General features: G+C 41.5%; 1 protein-coding gene across 1 annotated transcript in view; it reads left to right on the top strand.

Moving 5' to 3' along the window:
* The window catches only part of LOC115390401 (protein unc-13 homolog C-like), a 116,786-nt gene that overhangs the window by 4,608 nt on the left and 89,503 nt on the right, over positions 1-22,675 (top strand). Inside the window, exons 2-6 of the mRNA XM_030094261.1 lie at positions 10,155-10,177; positions 10,859-10,905; positions 14,376-14,454; positions 16,947-16,952; positions 18,628-18,699. Of these exons, the coding sequence (XP_029950121.1) occupies positions 10,155-10,177; positions 10,859-10,905; positions 14,376-14,454; positions 16,947-16,952; positions 18,628-18,699 (227 nt within the window). The remainder of the gene's footprint in view (positions 1-10,154; positions 10,178-10,858; positions 10,906-14,375; positions 14,455-16,946; positions 16,953-18,627; positions 18,700-22,675) is intronic.

The following is a 22,675-nucleotide window of genomic DNA, read 5'->3' as shown; positions in this document are numbered from 1 at the left end:
ACATTGGCAGTGATGATCATTTGTGGTTTATTCTGCATTCTACTGTCATTTAAAAGTAGTGAGTGAACATAGTGGAATTCTCTTAATTGTAACCAAGAACAATAGAAAAGGAAGGCAAAAGTAAACAAGCGTTAAAAGTACACAAAAACATATCTGTGAGAATATTTTATGTTCCAAAACAAGTTTCTAAACATCTGTCAGGAGTTTTGTGCTGGTCAAACCTGTTTTCATTTTGTACGGTGGAGAAAAGCCTAGGACTCGAAATTTCTTTGGTTGTATATTTTTGGATTTGTAGGAACCCTAGACTTTGATCTGTGTGAAGGGCATCTTTGAAATGCTCATTTGTTTAGAGTACAAAGACTGAACAGAGGGGATCTCTCTGAGGGTGGATGGTAGTGCTCCCAACTTTGTATTCTCGTTGCACAGTACCGGATTTTCTTTGAGCAGACTTTGGCTCAAGGGATAAGGCTGTCAGACAAGTATTTTTGAAGGATTGTCATTTACCATCAAACTTTAATAGACCCTAAAAGCTTCAGAAGAGCTGACCTTCAAAACTATTATCTGTCCTTCTAAAAAGAAAACATGATTGTGCTCTTTTACTGAGTGTGATTGTGTTGGTAGACTTGTTTTAATAGTATCTATAAACATAAAGACGCCATGTCATGCCTTATTACTGAGTGCTTTGCTCATATTTGCAGGGCTCAACATTAACACCCACCAACCTGCCAAATGTGGGTGGGAAATGGTCTTGCTGTGTAACTCAGCCACTGTTACTAGCCACAATGGTCAACGGCTACTCCACTGACTCTGTTTTTTTTGTAATCTTTACACTGTTAGAACCTGTTCAACCTTTTCACAATACAACTTTGTCACAACAGTCAGGAACTACACATCCTTTGCACACAAGCTCCACACGTGAAGTTTTAACAGATTTCCTGTTAGTGAAAAAAACCAGTCCAGAAACTAAACTGCAGTTCATGGTGTTGTTTTTGTAGGACCACTGCATCCATGTGGACGACAGGACTGGCAACACTCAAGAGTCAGACTTATGCTGTTTTTTAAAATTGCATTAGTCACTTGTGGCATTTTAGTGTGAATCCTGAATACTTTGTAAATAGACCCAAGGTACAGAAAGCATTTGAACGGGAATATGTGAATGTAACTTAATATAACTTCACTGAACGTTTAGGGTGGATCAAAAAAAAAAAAAAAAGAAAAGAAAAAATCGTTCAACAATTCTACCAGTCTTGATATTTTACTATCAAAGTTGTTTTAAATTTTGTTTTGTTAACGTAACTTTAATCAGACAATAGCCTCATTTACTAACAAAAAGTTACTTTTGAAAACCCACTAGCCACAGTCAGTGTTGAGTCCTCCATGTTTGCACTCAATTAAGATCATTTTAGTCAACTGTAATCAGCAGATAAGCTGAATTAGTTTCCCGTGCCAGGATCAACTTTGAACCAAATCAGACGTGAATCATATGATCAACTGTTGTGACAGTGAGCAGCACACCTCACTGCTTAGCCACAATGCTTGACTTGAATGAAAACCCTGCATAGCTGGTGTGTCAAGGCTTACTCAAAGGCAAGTTCGATTCATGGATGAAATGCTGGGGGAAATAAAGGACACAGGGGAATTTCCATGCACACTTTAAATCAGAAATCTCTTGACCTACATATGTGGCTGTAACTGGTGCTCACAGTGATGTAAGTTACCCCAGGAAAACCAGGATATACCTTCTCACTCAAGGGGAGACACATTGATGCAGAAACATTTTGAGTGCATCAGTTTACCAAACTAAGCATAAAATCACTTTCACAGCCTAAACAAATTCAGTCTTTTCTGATTTTTGTAAGTCATGCTTCTTGTGCTTATTCTTATTAGACAAACTGAATTAATCAGACAAATGACACAAGATACACTTAATTAGAAACAAATGTCTTCTATATATTTTAGTGATATTATGCACAAGGGAGTATTGTTCTATTAAAGGCTCAATATAAATTTACAACTTATGATACACTGGAATATTAAGTACAACAGCAGATCATTGAATGCTTTTCAGCTGTTCAATTCCGTTAAAGTTGTCAATATAATTTCACTTAGCTGTTTAGGGAATTCAGTTTTGCTGACAAAACTACAATGTGATTGTTAAAAGCAAGAAAAGCTTTGTTGGTCAACATTTCTTTGCTAAATGTTTTACTCCTTTGAATCTTGTGCATTTGTTTGGACATTTCTATTGTATGTGCAAGCAGAGTGAACAAACCAGATAAAGGACTTGAGTGTTAAGCGAGCAATTCGAAAGGTAGTTCTTCTAATATGCATTTTATCCAAACAAAACCTCAGTGACTGTACAAATTTTGTCAGTCCTTTAAATTGTTTTACTGAACTATTGGAAGAATTAAGAGTCGATCATAGTGACTGACTCACTGATCAAGTTACCTATCGCTGAATCACACACACGTGAAGTGTAACCAATCAGCTGCAGTTTTCAGTGTTTTCTTGTGTCTGTTTTTACACCTTTTTATAATCACTCGGGTCTCTGACCTTATTCCGCTGTGATGCTGGATATTTGATACTGTTGTGTTTCCAGACTTTGTGATCATTGTTAAACTAAGTGTTTGAGATGAGTGTTAGTTTTCTCAGTGAACTGTGCAAATAAATTTTGGAACATTGTTGAACACAAGGAGAAGGCATGAGAGGAAGGAGCTTCTAATGAAAAGCAATGTGATTGTTTGCAGTCTTTAAAAAACAAACAAAAAAAACAAAGATAATAAAGATAATTAAAAGTAGGGAATTGTGAATTGAGTCTGGATTGGTGAAATGGATGAGTGAAGTTTGTAGAAGCAAAACATTTTGGTAATGTAACGATTTATTCATTGAAGAAACAGGAGTCTAGGTATTGTGTGGCTGGACCCTGCACAGTCATAATGGCCTGGCCTTTTCTCCTCATAATGGTCACCAGGCTGCTCACACTCTACTGTAAGGATGCCATCAGCTTCTGTCTCAGTCAGCACACATGGTAGTGTTGGTCACTGTCACTAACAGCTCACCCGAACTGATCCCACAAGTGTTGAATTTGTTTGAGGCCAGGACGACTGGTAGTCCAACCCATCCTCTCCCATTCAGAATTTTGGATGCATTCTCTGACTAACTCCATTCTGTGGATTGGGGATAGTGTTTGATCCCAGACTGTGGAGATATGGGATTGCCAGTGGTTGCAGATTTTCATATCTGTATCTTTTTGCGGTGAGAAGTGCCAGTCAGACCTCTATTGTTAGTGCCTGGAGGCACCAGAAGTTTAAAACAAGAGTCAAGAATTTTTCATTTGAAGGACCGACGTACTCAGCTCTACTGCTTATCATTTACTGTCTGGAAGCATTGTTACAGCAAGGAAATAATTCTCCAATCGCCAATTTCTCTACTTTTTCTCTGTGGTTTATTTCAACTCTCCTGAGATGAAGCCAAAACATTTCTATCACTCCCCTTTTGAGCGTTTGCAGTGTATTTAGTAGCACCAACTCCCAGTGAGTCGGCAAATATAAGATTACAGAATAAAAATTAAACAGAAAGTACTGAAGATTTGTGATATTTGTATTTTATTTTTTTTTTGGACCAAGAGATTGTTCTTACTGTGATGGAAGGAGGCTTCGATTATACTGATATTTGTTTAAATGTTAATATTTCTGATAAATTTAATTGTAAGTACTTACTTGACGCTATAAATAGAGAGTGTCAAATAATGAGTGACGACTGCTCTAAGTGAAGGAGACATCTTGATTGAATCAATTTAATGTCTAGGAAATGGACACCACTTCCTGAATACTGAGAAGACTCTAGTTATAGATGTTATACCAGTGAGTTTGTGGCCTCCGCGATCACACTACAAGTTATATATATGTATATCGCTGCCTATGTTGGCTTGTTTGTGAAGATAAGCTTTCACCATGATAATTCTCTGACTACATCTGCCGCCTTTTGGCTCATCTTTTTGTCAAGTTCTAGAAACCATTAGGTTTGTTCATGCTTCCCTGCTCTGTTGGCATTCAGAACATCGCTTAAAGGTTTTGTTTGGCATGTCAAATAGGTCAACATGAGAAATTCTGTTACTCTCTCTTTTTCTGCAGTTCCATCTTGCTTCATCCATGATTATCTGACATTTTACTGCTTCAGAAATTTGATGGGAATACACTGAACTTGCATACCTTTGTGGCAGCGAGTCCAAACTGAGTGTAGTTCATCATATGACCAATGGAGAAACAACCACAGATGCATGCAGACTCTATAACCCCCCCCCCCTCATTAGCTTTATGCCTTCATGTCTTGACGCTGATGTGTGCTCATCATGCTCGTGCTCTGAAGCGTGCTGGCTGGTCTGTGTGGGAACAGCGTAGGGAGCCTCAGCAGCACTGCCACTCCTGCCAGGCCTGTCTTCAACTGGCTACAGCAGCGTCTGTATTCAGATGCTAATTCACACTCCCAAGGGCATTCTGTAACCAGGTCAGCCTTGCTTGGAATATTTATAGAGGTCTGCCGCTCGTGAAGTTTGCCGATTGCTCCTGGGGGAACCAAGGAGGTAGACCCTCTTTATGCTTAGTGCACCATTTTTCACCAAAGTGGAGATATGAAAAATGCAGATTGCAGGAAATGAAGAGTCTCTGTAGTTGTTTAAGGTGATACCATCTAACTGATTTAGCTTCATTGTTGAGGGTGGTGGAACGGGAAAGCCGCCGCTACAAACTTTACATACTCTTGCAACTTTTAGTAGCAGCTTCAGAGTAAGCATTTCTCAAATCACAAATTCATGAATACTGTTAATTAGCATCTGGATGAAATTCTTCCTTTTGTACGTGGAACAGCACATATTTAAATGTTTTTTTTTTTTTTTATAACCAAAACAGAATACATGTACTTTTTTCTGGAGTAAGTGATGGACAACAATGTCATTCATCCCATTGCAGTGCTCTTGGTTCGTGCCCTCAGGGTCTCTATTTTTGCCCTGAAATATTAAAGTAAATAAAGCCTCTGACATCAGCCTGCCACAGCCTCCAACACTTAGTCATAGTTGGGGGAAAAAAGATGAGCTAAGGGCAACGGTCAGTGGATGTTGCACACATACAGTAGTTGATGTGTTTTCTTCCATAGTGGGAAATGCTGTGGTCATGCGGTATTATCTGAGTCATCGTGGGTACGAGTCGTGTACGAACTGGCTCCATGGGCACACAGGACATTCACATTTCTCCCTGAACTGCCACAACTTAAGCCAGACTCACGGCCACAACATCCTACGATACATATTTGTTAATTGTCTCGTGCAAAATTTGGTTTCCATGAGGTAATTTTTGAGTATATTGGACATGCATTTTTGCTTGGCTGCTGGCCACCATCTGTGTATTGCCTCACAGGTCTAGATGATTGACGTATGTCACAAATTAAAATATGGACTGTGCTGCCATCAAGAATGTATCAAGCTGCAGATATTGTACATGCCAAAAACAGCTTTGAAAGAGGTGAAAGGAAGGAATATTAATCATAGCAGAAAAATAATTTTGCAAGACACTGTAAAAAAAGGTTTTTGTGAATTCAGATTATTTTCCAAATAGAAAAATTAAGGAGGTAACTTAAGATGGAATTAAAAATAACAAAAAGGTGAAATTATAGTAGATAAAACAACATTTATAGAGCATTACATTTTATGTGGCGATGCTATTATGTAAAAGGGAAAGAATGTTTGATGATGAAGACAAAACAGGTGAGATTGACATTAAAACAGATAAGATTATAATTTGACAAGGTTGAGCTGAAAATGTGAGATATAGGGCAAAGATTACAACTGAAATGGAAACTACAAATGCAAACAGGTATATTAAAGAGCACTATGGCCCGCACGTAGCAACGGGTATGAATACACTTGTGGTAATTACAAGAAACCAAACTCAGCGAGTTTTGTTGATTTTATGTATAGTTGAACACCTTGCGTCATTGTCACAGTTTAAATGCACCGCTGCTCTCAACTCAGTCTCAGAGTAAAGGAGTGAACAGAACACACCTCAGCACAGGTGGAAAACAGCAGTGAAGAAAGATGTCTAACTCATTCATTGTCAAAGTTGATCTTTCAAATATGACCCTGTTTTCCAGATTTGGTAATAACTCAAGTTTCACAACTCAGAGAGACATCAGTTCCTTTGGGAAAAAGAAAAAAAGGCTGTTGCAATATATTTCAGTGCAAGCTGAGAAACAGTGGATGCATCCTGTCAAGATGTTCCTACCCTAGCTCTTTCTGAGTACAAATAAAAACTTTTCTGCTACATTGTATTCATAAGAACAGCATAACTTATGAGCATAGGGAACATTGTAGGTGCAAGGAGATATGTATAACTCACTGAAAGAGTTAAAAACATATATGTGAGGTCTTCGAAGCTGCTATAAGCTTTCAGTCGGGATTCCAAATGATGTTACCTTAACTTAATGTTACCTTTTTTTTCAAGTTAAAATGCACATGTGAAATTTTCATCACATGCTATTCATACATTTTGAAAAATCTTAACCACTTGGTGTCAAATCCTGCATTGTAGTAAAATGTAACAGCTCCCAAAGCAGTGCTAAGATACCTACATCAATACATATTAAAGGATTATCAATGTAATGTTTTCAATTGTTTCAATTAAATCAAACATTTCCATGTTTCATAGCAAACACTGAGCACGCTGACATGAATCCCACACATTATTACAGAGCTCCCTGCTTTGTTCTGATGTTTTATTTGTGTTGTGCCAAATCACAACATGACTCATTTCAAGACATTTTTCAATATTGAGGTGAAGGCACGGCAATAAAACAGAGCGAGACTCGACAATTCAAGAATTCCCTCTTGAGCAACGGTTGAGAGGAAAACCTCTCTTTAACTGGAAGAGGTCTTTCACTGAGCCAGACTCTGAGGTGGGCGGCCATCTGCCGCAGCAAAAATAAAGAAGGTACAGAAAAAGATGAGCACCAAGAAGCGACATATTGTGTTTAACTCCAGATATTGGGTTAATTTGTGGTCATATTTGACTCCTGAGACTCAAAACTCTGCATTAAAGTCGATGTCGTGTTCTGACCATTAAATCATGTTCCTCCACGTTGCTCTGTAAATAAGCTTCGTGCAAGCAATGTAAATTAAGTTTTGTTATGGTCTGATGCAGCCTATTACATGTACTGCACTGAACACACAAGCGAGAACTAAAATGACAACACAACCTTGAGTTGTTATGACTGAACACAAGCTTAAGCTCATACTAAAATGCCAATTATGGACATCAGCTAAGTGGATAGTAATGTACCCTGATATCTTAAGTTACAGTCCGACACCACAGTGATGATGGAAAGACAGTTAAATGTATATGGAGAATAACGGCTGGCATATTAGAGAAGCACTAAGATAATGGGCATCGATGCTATCTGAGTAATATCTTTTTTTTTTTTTTGTATGCATGTGAAATTTATTCCACGCTACAAAACTGGTTAAAGCTTTTAGGCTGTTCCTTTCAAGAGCACATCAAACAATCCCCTACATTTGGGATTTGTCCATTCACTCTTCTTTCTGTCTGACACCCATACGTGAGCCATGAGCTTCAAAGTGAGGATCGAGGTTTTAAAGGACTGTCGCTGGGCTGAGCTCTGCTTTGTTATCTCAATTTCCTCCGATGTCCTCATGCCCTCTCACGCTCACACTGTCGCACTGTTATCATGGGACACTTTGTCACTGTGCTGAAAGCTGAAAAATATCTTGAAATACAGTGTCTCAGAAACTAGATATCGCCTTGATAATGTGATTTTTGCACTGGTGTGATCTTATTGTATGTGCTGGCCACACGTGTGCAATACGAAAGGTTAGTGGAGTTTTCCATTGCAGCTTTGTGCAAGTTATTAACATGCAGTACTTGATTTCAGTGACGGGCCTTTTCTTCAATAAATTGTGGAGTTGCTTTGCAAATTCTAAAGGAACGTAACTACTAGTAAAAGGAAATTGGGCATTACTTCAAATTTTCTGCTTCCGTTAAGATGCCCTCATAATGTGCACATAGTCGCTTTATGGAGTTGGTTGGTACATTAGTGGATCTGTGGGCAGTGTACGGGTCAGCCAAATGATTGATTCACTCATTAAGCTCAGCTTGTATTACAGCAATTAGTTGGTAGTCAGATGATTGTGCATTCATGTTATTTTGAATTGTTTGAATCAATCAGTTACGATTACAATACAGTATTTTCAGCAGCTCAAGCTCCCACAAGGAGATTTACATTTTCGTTGCAATAGTTAACTTGACATTCCTACATTAATGATCAGTGAATGAATGGCGACAACACCGAGCAGCTACAACATTTCTATCAATTCTGAAATTATAACACTGAGGCAAAATTCATTGCCAAAAATACTTGCGTTTGCTCATGGTCATACATTCAACACTTTGCCATCTACTTATGCACGAGTGTGCACATGCCCTGCCAATTAATGATAGCTTTGTTCTATAGATTTGATGCCCCCTGTGAAATGAGGTCTGATAATAAGGCACTTAAGCTTTTCTCGATGGTTTGGCTTTATCTTGTTCTTGTGCAGCTGCAGATCAGATGGCTCTTCCAGCTTGGCTGGGAGCTGTCCATGGTACCAGTTTGAAGCTCAGCTCTGCTTGAGGTGCAAATCCTCTGAACGTGTTCACTGTTATTTGTTAAAGCTTTGTTTTCCCACATGTTTGAGCAACGCAGGATATTTGTAGTAATATTTTAGCTTAGTGGTATATTTTCATCCTGTCTCTCGTAAATCTCATAAACAGAACAATCTACTATGCATTCAGTGGTGGCTAAAGCATGACGTATAACTAAAAGATCACACACGTGAATAAACAGACATAAATGAAGACAAAAAAGTTGAACAATTTTCAGTGGAGTTTCATATATTTTGTCATCCACATAAAAATTAAATTTGTCACTTTTTATCAGTCGAAACACACAAAGTACTTTTTGTCTTTCCCAGATGTAGGAAACTCATGACATCCCGAGTCCATTGGACTTGTTTGGGAGAAGCTTTCAGTTTTCACATATAAGTATCAAACATTCAGCAATTCAGACTGGAGAGGTTTCGCCTTTGGTGTATCGTGTGTGGAAATAGCACATCTTCTGGTATTCCTCTGAAAACTGCAATCAGAGACAGTAGTTTTGAACATGCATAAAAATATATGATCTGACAGTATGTTGTAACAATTTTCCAAAGAAGACAATTTACACATTTTGTACAGTACACTGTTGACTGGCCACATTTTAATACTAATACCGCTATGAGGACCACTTATCATGAAAAGACACACTCTCATGGTGAACACTAATGGCATTACAAAGCACTTTGGATAAAGGCATCCACCAACTGCTGTGGACTGCACTCTCAATCAATGCCAAGGTCTCAAATTATTGTAGCATTAACAGTTGTCAATTGGTATTTTACTTCTCAACAAGTGCTGATGTTCAATCTGGAAGATGAAACACGACCAAGCAGACATAGTGAAATCAAACAGGGATGTTATATAACAGCGTTTTCTTCTGCGTTGGTGAAGCGGTAACAGCACGTCAGCAGCCAGCGCTCTGTTGTATCATTTTAATCAGTGTGCCAATTTGATCTTTCTCTTGTGAACAGCTGTTTTCTGTTTGTAACACATTAGATCATGATTATGCTGCTATTTATCACCCATGGATCAATAGCACAGTAATTGCACTGCTGCAGTATGGCTTATTTAAAGAGCTCGTCCTCTTGGAGTTCCTCTCTTAAACAGCAACATGATACCGGTGGGTTATGCTTACCTAATGTCCTGTGTCTGCACAGGAGAGTTATAAGTCAGGATTGTTAAGCATCACAGGCAGTGATGTTAAATGCATGCTGAAAATCTCTAGTTGAACCTTTGTGCAAAGACGGAACTTGAGATTACAAACTCTTGTATTCTCGACTTTTTGCTGTTTCTGAAATTCCTGTGATCATGAGCTACGCATTCACCATGTGTGTGGTCCTGTTTGAATTGGTCAATCTTCGATTGTGTCATGAGGTTATATTAGATTTGTGTCATCTTGAGGTGTGTGTGAGGTGAGCCTTTGTAACTCTTCACCCTTCTCTCATTCTCTTCTTCCAGATACCAGTGCTTTGGATACTCAGGTTTTAAGTCACTGTTCATCATTGACTAGTTGGACACTTGTGATTGCATGTGCATGTGTGTGCTTGTGTGGTACGCTTGAGAATCAAGTGTTTGTGTCTTATGTACCTGTATATGTGTGTGTGTTTGTGTGTGTGTGTGTGTGTGTGTGTGTGTGTGTGTGTGTGTGTGTTAAATGGTGGGATAAATGAAAGTATTATGTGGAGGTATGAGAAGAGAACTTGGCATGTGCCTCAGAGCCATCTTGCTGTCACCCTGTGCTGGTTGCCTGTTGTTACCTATTTCGTTGCTGTAATGATTTGTGTTTCAAACAGGATATTTGGTCAGTGAGGAGAGAGCGTTACACAACAGGCAAATCTGCCCCAAAGCACAGAGAGCGGCAAAACTCTCAGTCTTGAGCCCACAAATTACATTGATGTGGAATAATTTGGTCTTTTGCCTGTGGTGTTTCCCTCCCCTCTCTCCGTGCTGTACTCCTCCTCTGCTGTTATTTATCTTATCCCAAACTGACCCTCAGATGTACTGTATTTTCCCACGTACCTTTTGTTGCACTGTATTTTTTGACTGTACACTTCTTCTGTTTGGTGTGGCTGTTGTTTGCTTTGTGTTCAGTTGGATGTGTGTATATGTGTGTGCTTATCGTGTATGTATTGTTTTACGCTGTGTGTCTCTTCTCTCCGCAGCCTCGCAGTCTTTTGGATCCAAAAGTGCTCGGCTTACAGTCTGGAGGGTGAGTGGTGGCTCGCTTCGGATTGCTTCCCAATTAAACAAATCAGAGCTGCTGTGCTGTTTTCTATTTTCATGCTGGGGCACATGTTGCTAAAAATGTCAACTGCACACCGGTTTGCGAGCAGGACGCCCTAATTAACATATCAGAGGCGAGACGGACATCCAAAATGTTTGATGCCTTCACAGCATTCATGGAATTTCTCCTCCAAGCACACATATCTGATGAAATTCTTGTTTTGAAAAGTCTCTTTGAGACACACATGGAGCCAACTGTTTTAGTACACCATATGGGGATGAAACAGTCAATAATCATCTTTAGCCTTCATTACCCCAGAGCATGCCATGATCGTACAGCCATCTGCAGCATGCATCGCACACATACAGGCGGTCGGGGTCCCGGGGATGTGGCAAAGGCCTGCGCAGCTTGTCACGTTGCATATCTTTAGGGTCAAACCACTGATGTCGCTCAGAGACCTGACAGAAAAGCTTGAGGAGCTTTATCTGTGTGGAGACATTGGGGCCTTGATGTCATGTTGAGGTCATTAGAGAGGCTCTGAGTGACAGCTGAGGTGATGCCACGGAGAACCTCCTGGGAAAAAGGAAGACTGGTGGGAAAGCAGTGACGGAGCAGTTGGGCGCACACCAGGGAGTTTGAAAACAGAGAGGGCAGAAAAACTGGAGCTGAAGAGTTCAAGTGTTTTATACTAGCAGCAGCTGATCTCGAAATGGAGTTTTTTTGAGGCTTGCAGTCGCTTGCTTAATATGACTCACTGAATTCCACATTCACTGTACTCTGGTTGGCCATGACTTACTAAGATCCTGTGTGTATGTGCAATGCATTTTGTTGGTGATTAAGAGTAGCATTGGGAGTGAGTTCACATGCAAACAGGATTATATAAACGAGGGTTTTGCGTGCATTGCATCCTGTTTACATGAGAATGGTCCACTGGAAATTACTTCTGTGCTTCTTTGCTTCTATTCCCCATTGAGCGATTGAATGGAGTGCTGATCTCTACAAGCACAAGATAAACTGTGATACAACAGAATTGGAATTGTTCATGTAAGGAGTTATCAAACAAGATGATGTGCTGCAGCAAATAGATCTGTGTTTGGCAGAAAAACATCACCATGGGAGATAATTAGTCACAAAGTCTAAGTCTCAGGTACAGCACGGAAAGTCCTCACAGGAAAGTTGTGTTGAGTTAGTTGAGAAAATGAGCCTCCAAACAACAGAAGCACTTCTACCGAAGGCTGAGCTGGTTTCTCCTTTTCACATGTTAAAAACAGAAGCAGTTGTAAACCGTGTGAACATTTTCATATTGTAAATTGTGATTGTTTTTAATTAATGTTATTAATATTATTGTTGATTTTATTGCGGTGTCTGGCATATACGATCGATTTTCTGCATTCATCTGTAGCGGAGCCAGAGTGGGAGCAAGGGGGCGGTTGCCCCAGGGCCCACAAGGCCATAGGGCCCCGTTTCGTGATGTGTTCACATTTAATCGTAAATAAATTATTATAATAAAATGCGCTTTGTGCGAGAAGGTATATGCATATGAGTGTGGGCTCCAATTTGCCAATTCTTACATTACGACTGTCCATGAATGCATCAGAGCTATAAGCCAGCGCTGATTGGCTGTGCAGCGTGAACGAGTTTTTTTCTTTTGCACTTGATCTGAACTCTTTGGAGGGAAGTTAAACAGTATGCTAAACACTATGCTAGCCACTAGCGGTACTACCCAAAACCTAACATCGGAGCCACTGGTGAGTCAGTGAAACCTTCAAAAATATTATCTTTATCAGAATGCTGTGGTCTGAAACACCTGGCTATTTGAATGTACTTTGTATTGCTCTCAACTATAAGAGACCGCGAGTCTCTTTTTTTCTAATATACGTGAATTCCAAAAGATACAGATAGCTGTGTCTATATCTATCTGAATAGATTGTGTAATTTTGGACCAGCTGTGTTCATTTTATATTTAAGCTGTATCAAAGATGGTACAAATTTCGCCAGTGAGTTTTTCAGCACCATGGACAGCGGACGCTCTGACGGCCCGAACGCACTGGACGCGGAAGCGCCGCGCGCGGTAGCGCCGCGCACTGCGCTTCTGATCGCCTCCCATGTTAACCTATCTAACCGGCCGCACCGAACGCGCAGTGGAGCGCCGCGCGCGCCGCGGCTCGCGCTCTGCAGCGCGCCCGCTCCGCTTCGTTCTATTTTTCACGCGAGCCGCGAGCGCCGGGAGCGCCATGTGTCAAGCTGGATCAAGCAGATCGGACCAGACAGGAAGTCGGAAACAGAAAAGGCAAGAGAATCCGGTCAATTTTCAAAATATAACAAATTAAATAACGATTAGTTACGGACGGTGTTGCTCGTCCGTCTATAATTTGTCACTTGGGTCTAATCACAAGACAGATGGACACACAAACAGACATACGCATGTACGCACCCAAACACACACACACACACACACACACACACACACACACACACACACACACACACACACACACACACACACACACACACACACACAGCGACAGACATTCACGTGATGCAGAAAAAAAGAGGACAGGAGGAGAAAAAGTCCCTCCACAGGTCACCAAAACACACACATCCATACTGGCAGAGCGAGACAGAGGGAACAGGGAACAAACGTGAAAACCGAGAGCTGACGGAGCGAGCCGAGTGCAGCCGATGTGTGACCAGCGCGGAGAGCGCAGCCAGCAGATACGCCTCCAGTGCGAACAGCCAAGCGCCGGCGCGGAGACGCGCGCGGAGCGCGCGGCGCCTCCGCTACGCTTCCGCGTCCAGTGCGTTCCCGGCGTGAGACTGACAGCTGTCAGTCTGCAGTTGTGTGTGTGTGCGTGCATATGTGTATTTGTTCTTCAGAACAAGTTTGTGAACTGGTTTGTGACTTTATTCTGCTTTCTGAGGCATATAGGTTTGCTTGGCTCAATAAAAGTGAGCATTAGTGTGTTATTTGATGGTAGCGTGAGGTATTGTTTGAATGGTAAAATTACTATCATGAGGGCCGATCGAGAATGCTCCGCCCTCTCTGTACTGAGACCCACGCTCCACCTCTGGCATTCATGAAAGCAAACTTGCTGCATGATCCTCAGAGTGTTAGTAGGTCAGCTTGTACATGTTACATCTTTCCACAATTTTAAAACCATTCTGAAAAAGTGTAATTTACATTCACGACAGGCATCACTGTAGTCATACCATGTGGGAATGAATTCAGCATTGAAAACAGGGAAATTCTAAGTGGAATCATGTAGAAGTCCTCTGATTTCCAGCATACGTGGTCACCACCATGCGAGGTGAAGACGACAGGTTATGAAGGAGGTGTGATCCATGGTACTTGCCGGCTGCGTAAATCAAGACCCCCCCTTTTCATCCCAGTAATGTCTCCCCCAGCATGGCATTATTATGATATTAATACACCTTAAATCTGTCTTCTTTTCCAGGGCTGGCAGTATTCTTTATGGTATTGACAGCATGCCAGATTTACGCCGCAAGAGGACAGTGCCTCTTGTCCGAGACCTGGTGAGTCATCTGCCTCAACAAGGTTATGTGTGATTTATGTCAAATCTATCTAAGTGACCCCATGTTATACCACAGTGGTGGAATCCTGCCCCGTGTGAGTATGGACCCGTGCCGAGAGCAATAATATCTTTACTGGCACCCTGATAAAATATAATAGTCGTCCAGAGTGACACTGTTTATTGTAGTTATATAAGATCCTCAATACTGTGATAATAACCTCAAACAATGTGACTGTTAACTTGTTATTAAGACATAACTCAGTTTAGTATATTCATTTACTACACCTGCTACAGAAAAACATTGAGCTAATTGAAAAAGAAATGCCAAGCAAAATAAACATGAGTTTGAAATATTGCATACGCATCCCACCGCGGTAAAATAAAGCTGGTAAGAAACTGATTGGTGATAAATGCAGGCTATTAGAGCACTACTTTATGAGAACGTTACCATGGCTGTAAGTCTGTTGGTTGATTAATTACTGGAGTGAGGGTGTTTTAAGACGTTGCATCACACTGATGCGCCGCCATTTGTTTTTATAGCAACATAATGTGTCACAGAGAGGCCTGTTCCAGTGCAGTCCACTTTAGCACTGTGCCACATGGTTAGTCTTTATGACAGACGACAGTCAGCGGTGATGCCAGTAGCATTCATGTGTGTTTCTAACTGTTTGTGATGTGCTGCACAGTACGTCTGTCCTGTGTATGTCCGTTTCTCATCTTCATGTATTTTAGCCAAATCATTCAATAGCTTTTAAAACAACTCTTTAGAATTAAGTCTCGTAAAAATGTTTAATAGTTTTAGCACAGTTTCTACTCTGAATACAAACAGAATGCATTTTAATGATAAAAGCAGCTTGATGTCGTACACATAGATGCTGATGAATGTTTATATCACGGTGAACAACATGAGTTGATGCTGTATTTGTCCATATCTCTCATGAAATTAATAACCAACAATGTCTTGGTAAGTATGGGTTGTCGTTTTTTATTTGAATTTTTTTGGATTTTGCGTGTATATATTTTCCATTCCTACATAGACCCATAACAGCTATGGGTAATATTTTTCTGTGAGTTGTCAGATTTCAGCCTCGCCGACGCTCGCGGCAGAGCCATTTCTCCACCCCCTTTTTTTTGTTGTTCGGCAGGTGTGAAAACATTTGATTTATAACTTGAAATGTTGACAACTCAGCCCAAAAATATATCCGTGAGACTTCATTGACTTCTGATTTAACTGTGTGGGGCTTTTAAATCATGTAAAAGTGACACTGAGCAAGCCTTTTACACGTGGGATGAAGTCAGTAGTCAGCAAATTAATTGGTCCCCTTTCATGCCTCTCCTTTGTCAATGTCCCCCATTTGCTGTGTGATTGCTTCAGGGCAGCAACAGCGTTTGATTGGAATGGACAGCAGGGTTCCCCCGCATTGCAGCGGGATGCAAAAACATAAGCAACAACTACAACAACAACAAAAAAAAAAAAAAGTTGAAGATTGATTCGCGATGCAAAATAGATAATATCTTGATACAAGGGTTTTATTTGTATTGCCCGCAGCAACCTCAGCAGTGCTGGTGCATGTTGATAAACTTACATCAACACTCACGGTTCATGTAGAGGTCACGTTCCCTCCTACATTTTCCATGGCTTCCATGGATCTTTACCATAGCTGGGCTGTACAGACAAGAGGGTCGTGGTAAAGACTGATCCAATATTGTCAGCTGTCCATGTCTGCATTCCTCTGTTACGTAACTTCCCTCAGTATGGGATATATGTTTATCAAACTCTGCTCACTCACACTCTATGGATTTTAATATAGTCGCTAATCTTTGTAAATGTGTGTGTGTGTGTGTGTGTTCTGGTTTGTGTTTGTGAGGGTGCTTCATGTGGGTGTTTACGTGTGGGCGTTCAAGTAAGTTTGCGGCTGTCTGGGTGGAGGTGTGTGTGTGTGCGTGCGTTTTTGGTTGCGTGTGTGCTTGTGTGTGTGTGTGTGTGTGTGTGTGTGTGTGTGCGTGCGCACGCGTGAGTGGGTGTGTGTGTGTGTGAGAGAGAGAGAGAGAGAGAGTGTATGTATGAGTTGGCATTGTGCAGTACAGCTGGCTTCAACCATACGTGTGTGCGTGCGTGTGTCTCGTGTTTCTCTGTTTGTGTCAAACCAATGTGCAGAGCAGACAGCAGAAAATATGATCAAAGCTTCATCCAACAGAGAACTGAATAGAAATGCCAAGCATGACTGCAGTTTAGTGACTTCCAGTGCATGAGTGGATAAATAATCATGCAACAGCTGTATAAACTCTCTTGGAGAATAGCTGAATCTTTCTAGAGCTTCATGCCCAAAACCAGCAGTCCTGCATGGCAGTTGAGGCACCTATGCGCTCAGTATGGATAATAAATTCAATTCCTCTGCTGTTTGTGCTTTCAGCAGTCACCCTCCCACTCCCTGTCTAATTCACTTTCATTCTTTCTTTCGTTCTCTATTCATGACCTCCTGGAAACAACAGGCTTTGGTAAGTTTACTTTCTCGTTGTCCCTGTGCTGAAGTTATGTTTCTTTTATTCAGGGTTATTGATTGTAATTTAAGACCTATGCCCAAATGGTCTTTTAGTATTGTTCAATTTTGTAACCAGAGGAAATGTGTCCATTTCACAAAAGTGAACCTAAAACCTACAAACATCAAATCATAAACAGAAAATCTATAGAAATCATAGCCACAAAACAATCCCATAATAGAAAGTTGACTTTTAATAACAAGACAACTAATATTCGCTGACAAATTCAAACAGTAATGTTTCTGAACCAGAGACTTACTCGGGAATGGGCAGGTTATTGAGATCTGAATGAGCTGACCTCGTTGCAAAGTGGGATTAAGGTGCCATATCTCTTCATTATCTAGCTTCACTTACCCAAATATCCAAGATGAGGATGAGCAGAACTACAAACCTGGTCATCAATACAGTAACTGAACTCACCCTTTTCCAATCTACCTCTGTACAACAAAAGAAGTGGCGTGTGACCGGCCACTGACATGAAGACATCACAGAGACATCCTTTACCATCTTGGCAGAAAAACAACTTTGCTTTAGCTGCCAAAGGACACAAAATAGGCAGGGAAAGAAAAACAACTTTGCTTTGGGGATCACATTTTTAATTCCTCTCCATTTATTGAACAAGTAGATTCCACTATAGACATGGTGTGTGGTAATTCTGTTTCTGAAATCCATCATTGTGACCTGCATGATTACTTTAACATCACTATTTCAGAAGCGACCCCAGTTGAGCCAAAATAACTTGACAGTAAATATAATATAAATAAAAAAGTTGAATAAAATAGCTAACAGTGTTCAGTTTACTTGTTATAACATATGAGTGTACATGTTGTAGGAATGACCCTCTAGCACATTGCAGATATTCTGCAGTTGCTCTGAACCAAAGTGGGTATCTTTTATAAAGACTTATCTTGCTCTTCCAAGTGTTCATTACACCTTTTTTCAAGAGAGCCAGCTGACCAGCAGGTGATCTTTTTACCCACTGAGCTGTTGCAGTAGCTTATTGTCACAATAAGCTACTACAGCCGTGCACCCTGTAAGGAGTTGATCATTGCTGTAGTATTGAAAACAGGGTGAACTCCACAGCCAAAATCACACTTCATAGTGCAGCTCTCGGGAAACCTCGGGAGAAAATGAGATTTGTGTATACACCAACGTGGAGAGGGAAGATGAGGCACAGCAGGCAGAATTGGAATCCACATATTCACAGGAAACTTGAGGAGCAGGAGGGAAAGGTGTGTGAAGATCTGACAGTGACCAAATGGAAAAGTAGCTACACAGGCAAGATAACTGCATGCAAAATCCAAAATCAAAAAATGAAGGAGTTGACAAACCAGATTATATAAAGAAGAAATAACAAAACTAGACTTAGGACTAGAAGACGGTAAAACATGGCCGACCATAAAACACCAGAACTCTGGGAGTAATGAGGGGATAAAACATCAAGAAAACACATTGAAAAAACATAAATGTGCAAAACAAAGTTTAAATGTCTAAAAACACAAAGACCGTGAAATCTGGGAGTGCTTTATTGCTTCCTGTTGTTCGTTGTAAATCCATTAGATGCCACATAAAAGTGCAGATAGGTAAAATGGCTCAATGAACTTATCTTTTTTTCTGTTCTTCTGTCCGTCAGACCCTCACTGCTCGAAAGGCAGGCATCTCGTTCGCTCTGGTGAACCGGTCCACCCTCAATAACGAGGACCTGGTGAGTACATGGAAGCGATCGTGCTGTTGTGCAGTCTTCGTGTTTGTTGAAAAGTTGTGCAGGAATGAGGGATTCTGGATTCTCTGTCATGGGCAGAACTTGGAGAGACAGGTTGCTTTAATACTGGCAAAATGTTTATAGCTGTGCTGTTTGCTGCTGCCACTGTACTTTAGGGCAGAGAGTCACATTGCCAGGAACACAGAGTTCCAAAAGGAAAATTAGATGGACTGCATTAGTTGAAGGCCTTATTTCTTTGGATACACATACAGCATGCCATCATCTGTCTGTCTGCCCGTCGCTGTGCACGCTGCAGTTTATTAAATTGGTCTTTCTGCTCAGCTGCTCATTCATTCTGCTGTGGCCTTTCTGTCAGATGATTTGGTTGAGTTCAGCAATGAAGCAACGGCCTGCTCCTTTTATTTACACGATGTCCTGCGATTAATAAGAAGCACTGTACATCGAGGGTGACTGAGCCGCGTGGAAAGGGCAGAATGTCTCAGTCGATGGTGTGAGACACTTTTGCGTTGACCTCCAAAGCTCTCTCTGCATTAATTGATTGCAATTCTTCCCTCCCAGAGGGAAGACGGCGTAACAGGAGGCAAAACGGCAGGAGGAAGCAGTTTCTCTGCGACACAAACAAGCAGACGATTTCATATCCGCTGATGTGGGACACGGGGCTGCCTAAGCCTTCAAGATTACTGGACTTAAATGGGCTCTGTACATAATGCACAAAGATTTCATCTTTTCAAGAGACCCTTAATGCAATCTTCGCTGATTTGTTTGTATGTGGACGTCAGTCAGTGGTCTCACACACATGACTCGCTCCTCGTGGTCCACATGCCCAGCTGCCCCGTGGCGGCAGGGTCTTGATTGCTTACTAATAGCTGTGGGTTTGATTAAAGGGGCTTTAGGGATGAACAACTCATATCCTAGATGAGGGAGGAGTGACGTGAATGATGCACTGTGCTAATTGGTTTGCGAGGGGAGATTTTAACGATTGTGCCGCTGTTTTAAGTATGAACTCGAACTTTAAGGATAGATGTCGGACATCCTGATTGCGGCCAAACACGGAACGGTTTAATAGTTGGTCAAACAGAGCTGACGTTCCAGCGAAGCTGTAGATTGTGCGGTCTCGGTAAGTAGGACGAGCAGATGTCAGAGTTTTATCTGCTGCATTAAGTCCAGGAGAGTGCTTCCCTGTGAGTGCTGAGAGAGAGTAAACAACCATATGCCGTTGGAGAGCGAGGACGAGTTGAGGAAAGAGAGGAAAAGGGAAGAGGGAGGGACAATGAGAAAAAGGATGGAAATTAGGAAGGAATGAGAAAAAAACTGGAGGAGAGTATGACCCCTTGGCCCTGAAGTCACTGATCAGGCAGCCATGCTGAACAATCCGCACTCCCTGGAGAGATGCTTGATTCTATTTAAAGTGCTTCCTTCTTCTACAGCCCTTTCACTTTCATGTCCCCGTCATCTCCTTCATCTTTTTGCTCTTTCACCTTTACACATCTTCAGTATGATTAAAAATGTCTTTTCCTCATGACTGATGTGGCGACCTCATCCTCTTGTTGTTGTTCTCTCTTTGCGTCATGTGTCTCGTGCATCTGCTTTTTAGAGCAGAAAGGAACATTATGTGTGGGCCGGCTAACTGCCTATTTGTCTGCTCGATGTTCTTGGCTGCATGTGATCTCAACACCAGAGTCTTTTAAATGTTACTGTCAGCATAAAGTGAGGTCGCGCTTACCTGCTTAGACAAGTCAGGGACTTTTGCAAAGGAAGAAGGAAGCCGCGATCTGACGTGGGTCAGCGACTGTCTGGAAATAAGATGTGATGTGTCGCCATAAGTCAGGTCAGATATCATCAGGCAGGTTGTTTGCAGCAAAATATACAATATTGATTTCTAAATGCTTGTCTGTGATTTCTGTCTAAGCAATTCTGGATGGTTTAGTGAATCTTGCTTTCTGAAATTGGGTTTAAAATGCATAAGGTCACGGACATGGACTCCTTGTTAAGGCTGAGACAGTGGAGCGGTTAACAAAAGATTAGAGGTTTTGAGGGCTGGCGAAGGATGTGGAGGACGGAGCTGTCGATGAAGGGGTTGACAAGGACAATAGGTGGTGAAATTGGAAAGGAGGGGCAAAAGGAGGAGGGCGAGATTAGATCCTTCCCCGTCATGTTGCTCTCAGGCACAGGCTGGCGCTGTCAATCAATTCCGGCACTGTCTTGCACAGAGGCACCAGGGTTACCTCACAGTCTAACACATGCAGCGCTCCGCTCACATCTGATGCACAGGCTGACATACAGTGTCAGGACTGAGAGTGAGAAGACAGCGAGAGGCAGGAAGTGTAAAAAGACAGGGACAGGCAGTGGTAATAAAGTCAGTGCTAAAATATTCTTCATGCAGGAGGAAAGAAATGTAAAGACAGATATGATATACACAGTACCACTTAGAAGAAGAGTGTCGGATTCAATTTAGGGGTCATACATAGCCCAGTTTGATCTGGAGTGGCTCTGACCAGTAAAACGGCAATCTCTACATAAGGCCAATTTTAATTAAAATCTCCAGTCCATAAGCCATGTCATTTGGTGAAATAATTTTCCAATAATTATCATGCATGTGTTTACAATTTTAGGCTCCCAGTGCATTTTGATGTACCTTTCAGTAACAGTAAGTTCATAGATTTTGCTGCTGTATCCCCAACTTTCAGTTTTGGTGTCAATATTTTCCTCTGACTCACAAAAACAATATGAGCAGTTTCCTTTATTGGGAAAAAAAAGTCTTCTTTGCAGTGTTATCCAGGGAGAAGTAATGGACTCTCTGCTGGGCCAGCCTTGGCTCATGGGCCACAGCTTTGATAACTCTGACTTAGACAATTTGGTAAAAAAAAAAAAAAAAAAAAAAGAGGCTGAAGGACTCCATTGGCTCACTGATAAAACCGAGTGATTTCCAAAGTTTAGAGAACATTTAATTCGCTCATCTCCTGCAGGCTGTGCCAGTATTGGATGGGTCTGTGTCAAATTTGGTGAAAAGCAGGCTTCTGAGTGTTGCTGTAGTCAAGCTTGTGTTGCAAGTTGTGGATAAATCTCAGACATCTGCTTCCTCTCATCTCCGCCAGATTATAAGGGAAATCTCTCCGTCTCGCTCCGTGTTTCATTAGAGGTCCTGTAGGGTTCAGCAGCCTCTTCGTTGTGTCAGCGAAGTTTCACAATGTTAGATAGCCTTGTTGTCCTGTCATCTGGCGTCATTTAATCATCTCCACAAGTGTGTGTTGTCGTCTCTGTATGTGTGTGTGTGTGTGTGTGTGTGTGTGTGTGTGTGTGTGTGTGTGTGTGTGTGTGTGTGTGTTGGAGTTGGCCCTGCTGTAGTCTTGATAAAGCACACAGCTACTATTCAGGTGTTGAAGCACATTGTCAACATGCTGGGGGCTGGTGGCAGGGGGAGGGGGAGGGGGGAGGAGAAGTGGAGAACAAGTACCTCCTGAAGATTTATTTAAGCTGCCATACATCTTCGTCTCTTTCTGTCATTCTCTCTCTCTCTCTCTCTCTCTCTCTCTCCCCCCCCCCCCCCCCCCCCCCCCATCTCTCCCCCCTGCTCACTCAATCTGGATAATGCTCACTTTTAAAAACCTTATTTACAGCATCCATTGATTCTGCCTTCAAGAATTGGCAAGTCCTGCCTTTTTTCCAGTCCTTGAGGAAGGCAAGGCTACTGCAGTGAAGCATTCAATTTGAAGATGCTTCGGTTACACAGCGATCAGTCCAGACAGGCCTCCTGTAGACTTTTAGTATTTGGTTTGGAGGGGCTTTAGCCAGTAAACCACTCAATGAGAACAACACCTTTGGGCTAAAGATGCTGTTAATCTAAGCTTAATGAGATGTAAGGCTGATTTACTCTGATACTGCTGACCTCCCCTCTGGCGATAAGGTAATCAGAGAGAGATCAGCAAAACCCCATACAAGTTCTCTTGGAAAATGTACC

This window comes from Salarias fasciatus, chromosome 1 (genome assembly GCF_902148845.1).
Source record: "Salarias fasciatus chromosome 1, fSalaFa1.1, whole genome shotgun sequence".
NCBI classification, from domain to species: domain Eukaryota; kingdom Metazoa; phylum Chordata; class Actinopteri; order Blenniiformes; family Blenniidae; genus Salarias; species Salarias fasciatus.
This window is presented reverse-complemented; position numbering and strand designations above follow the sequence as displayed.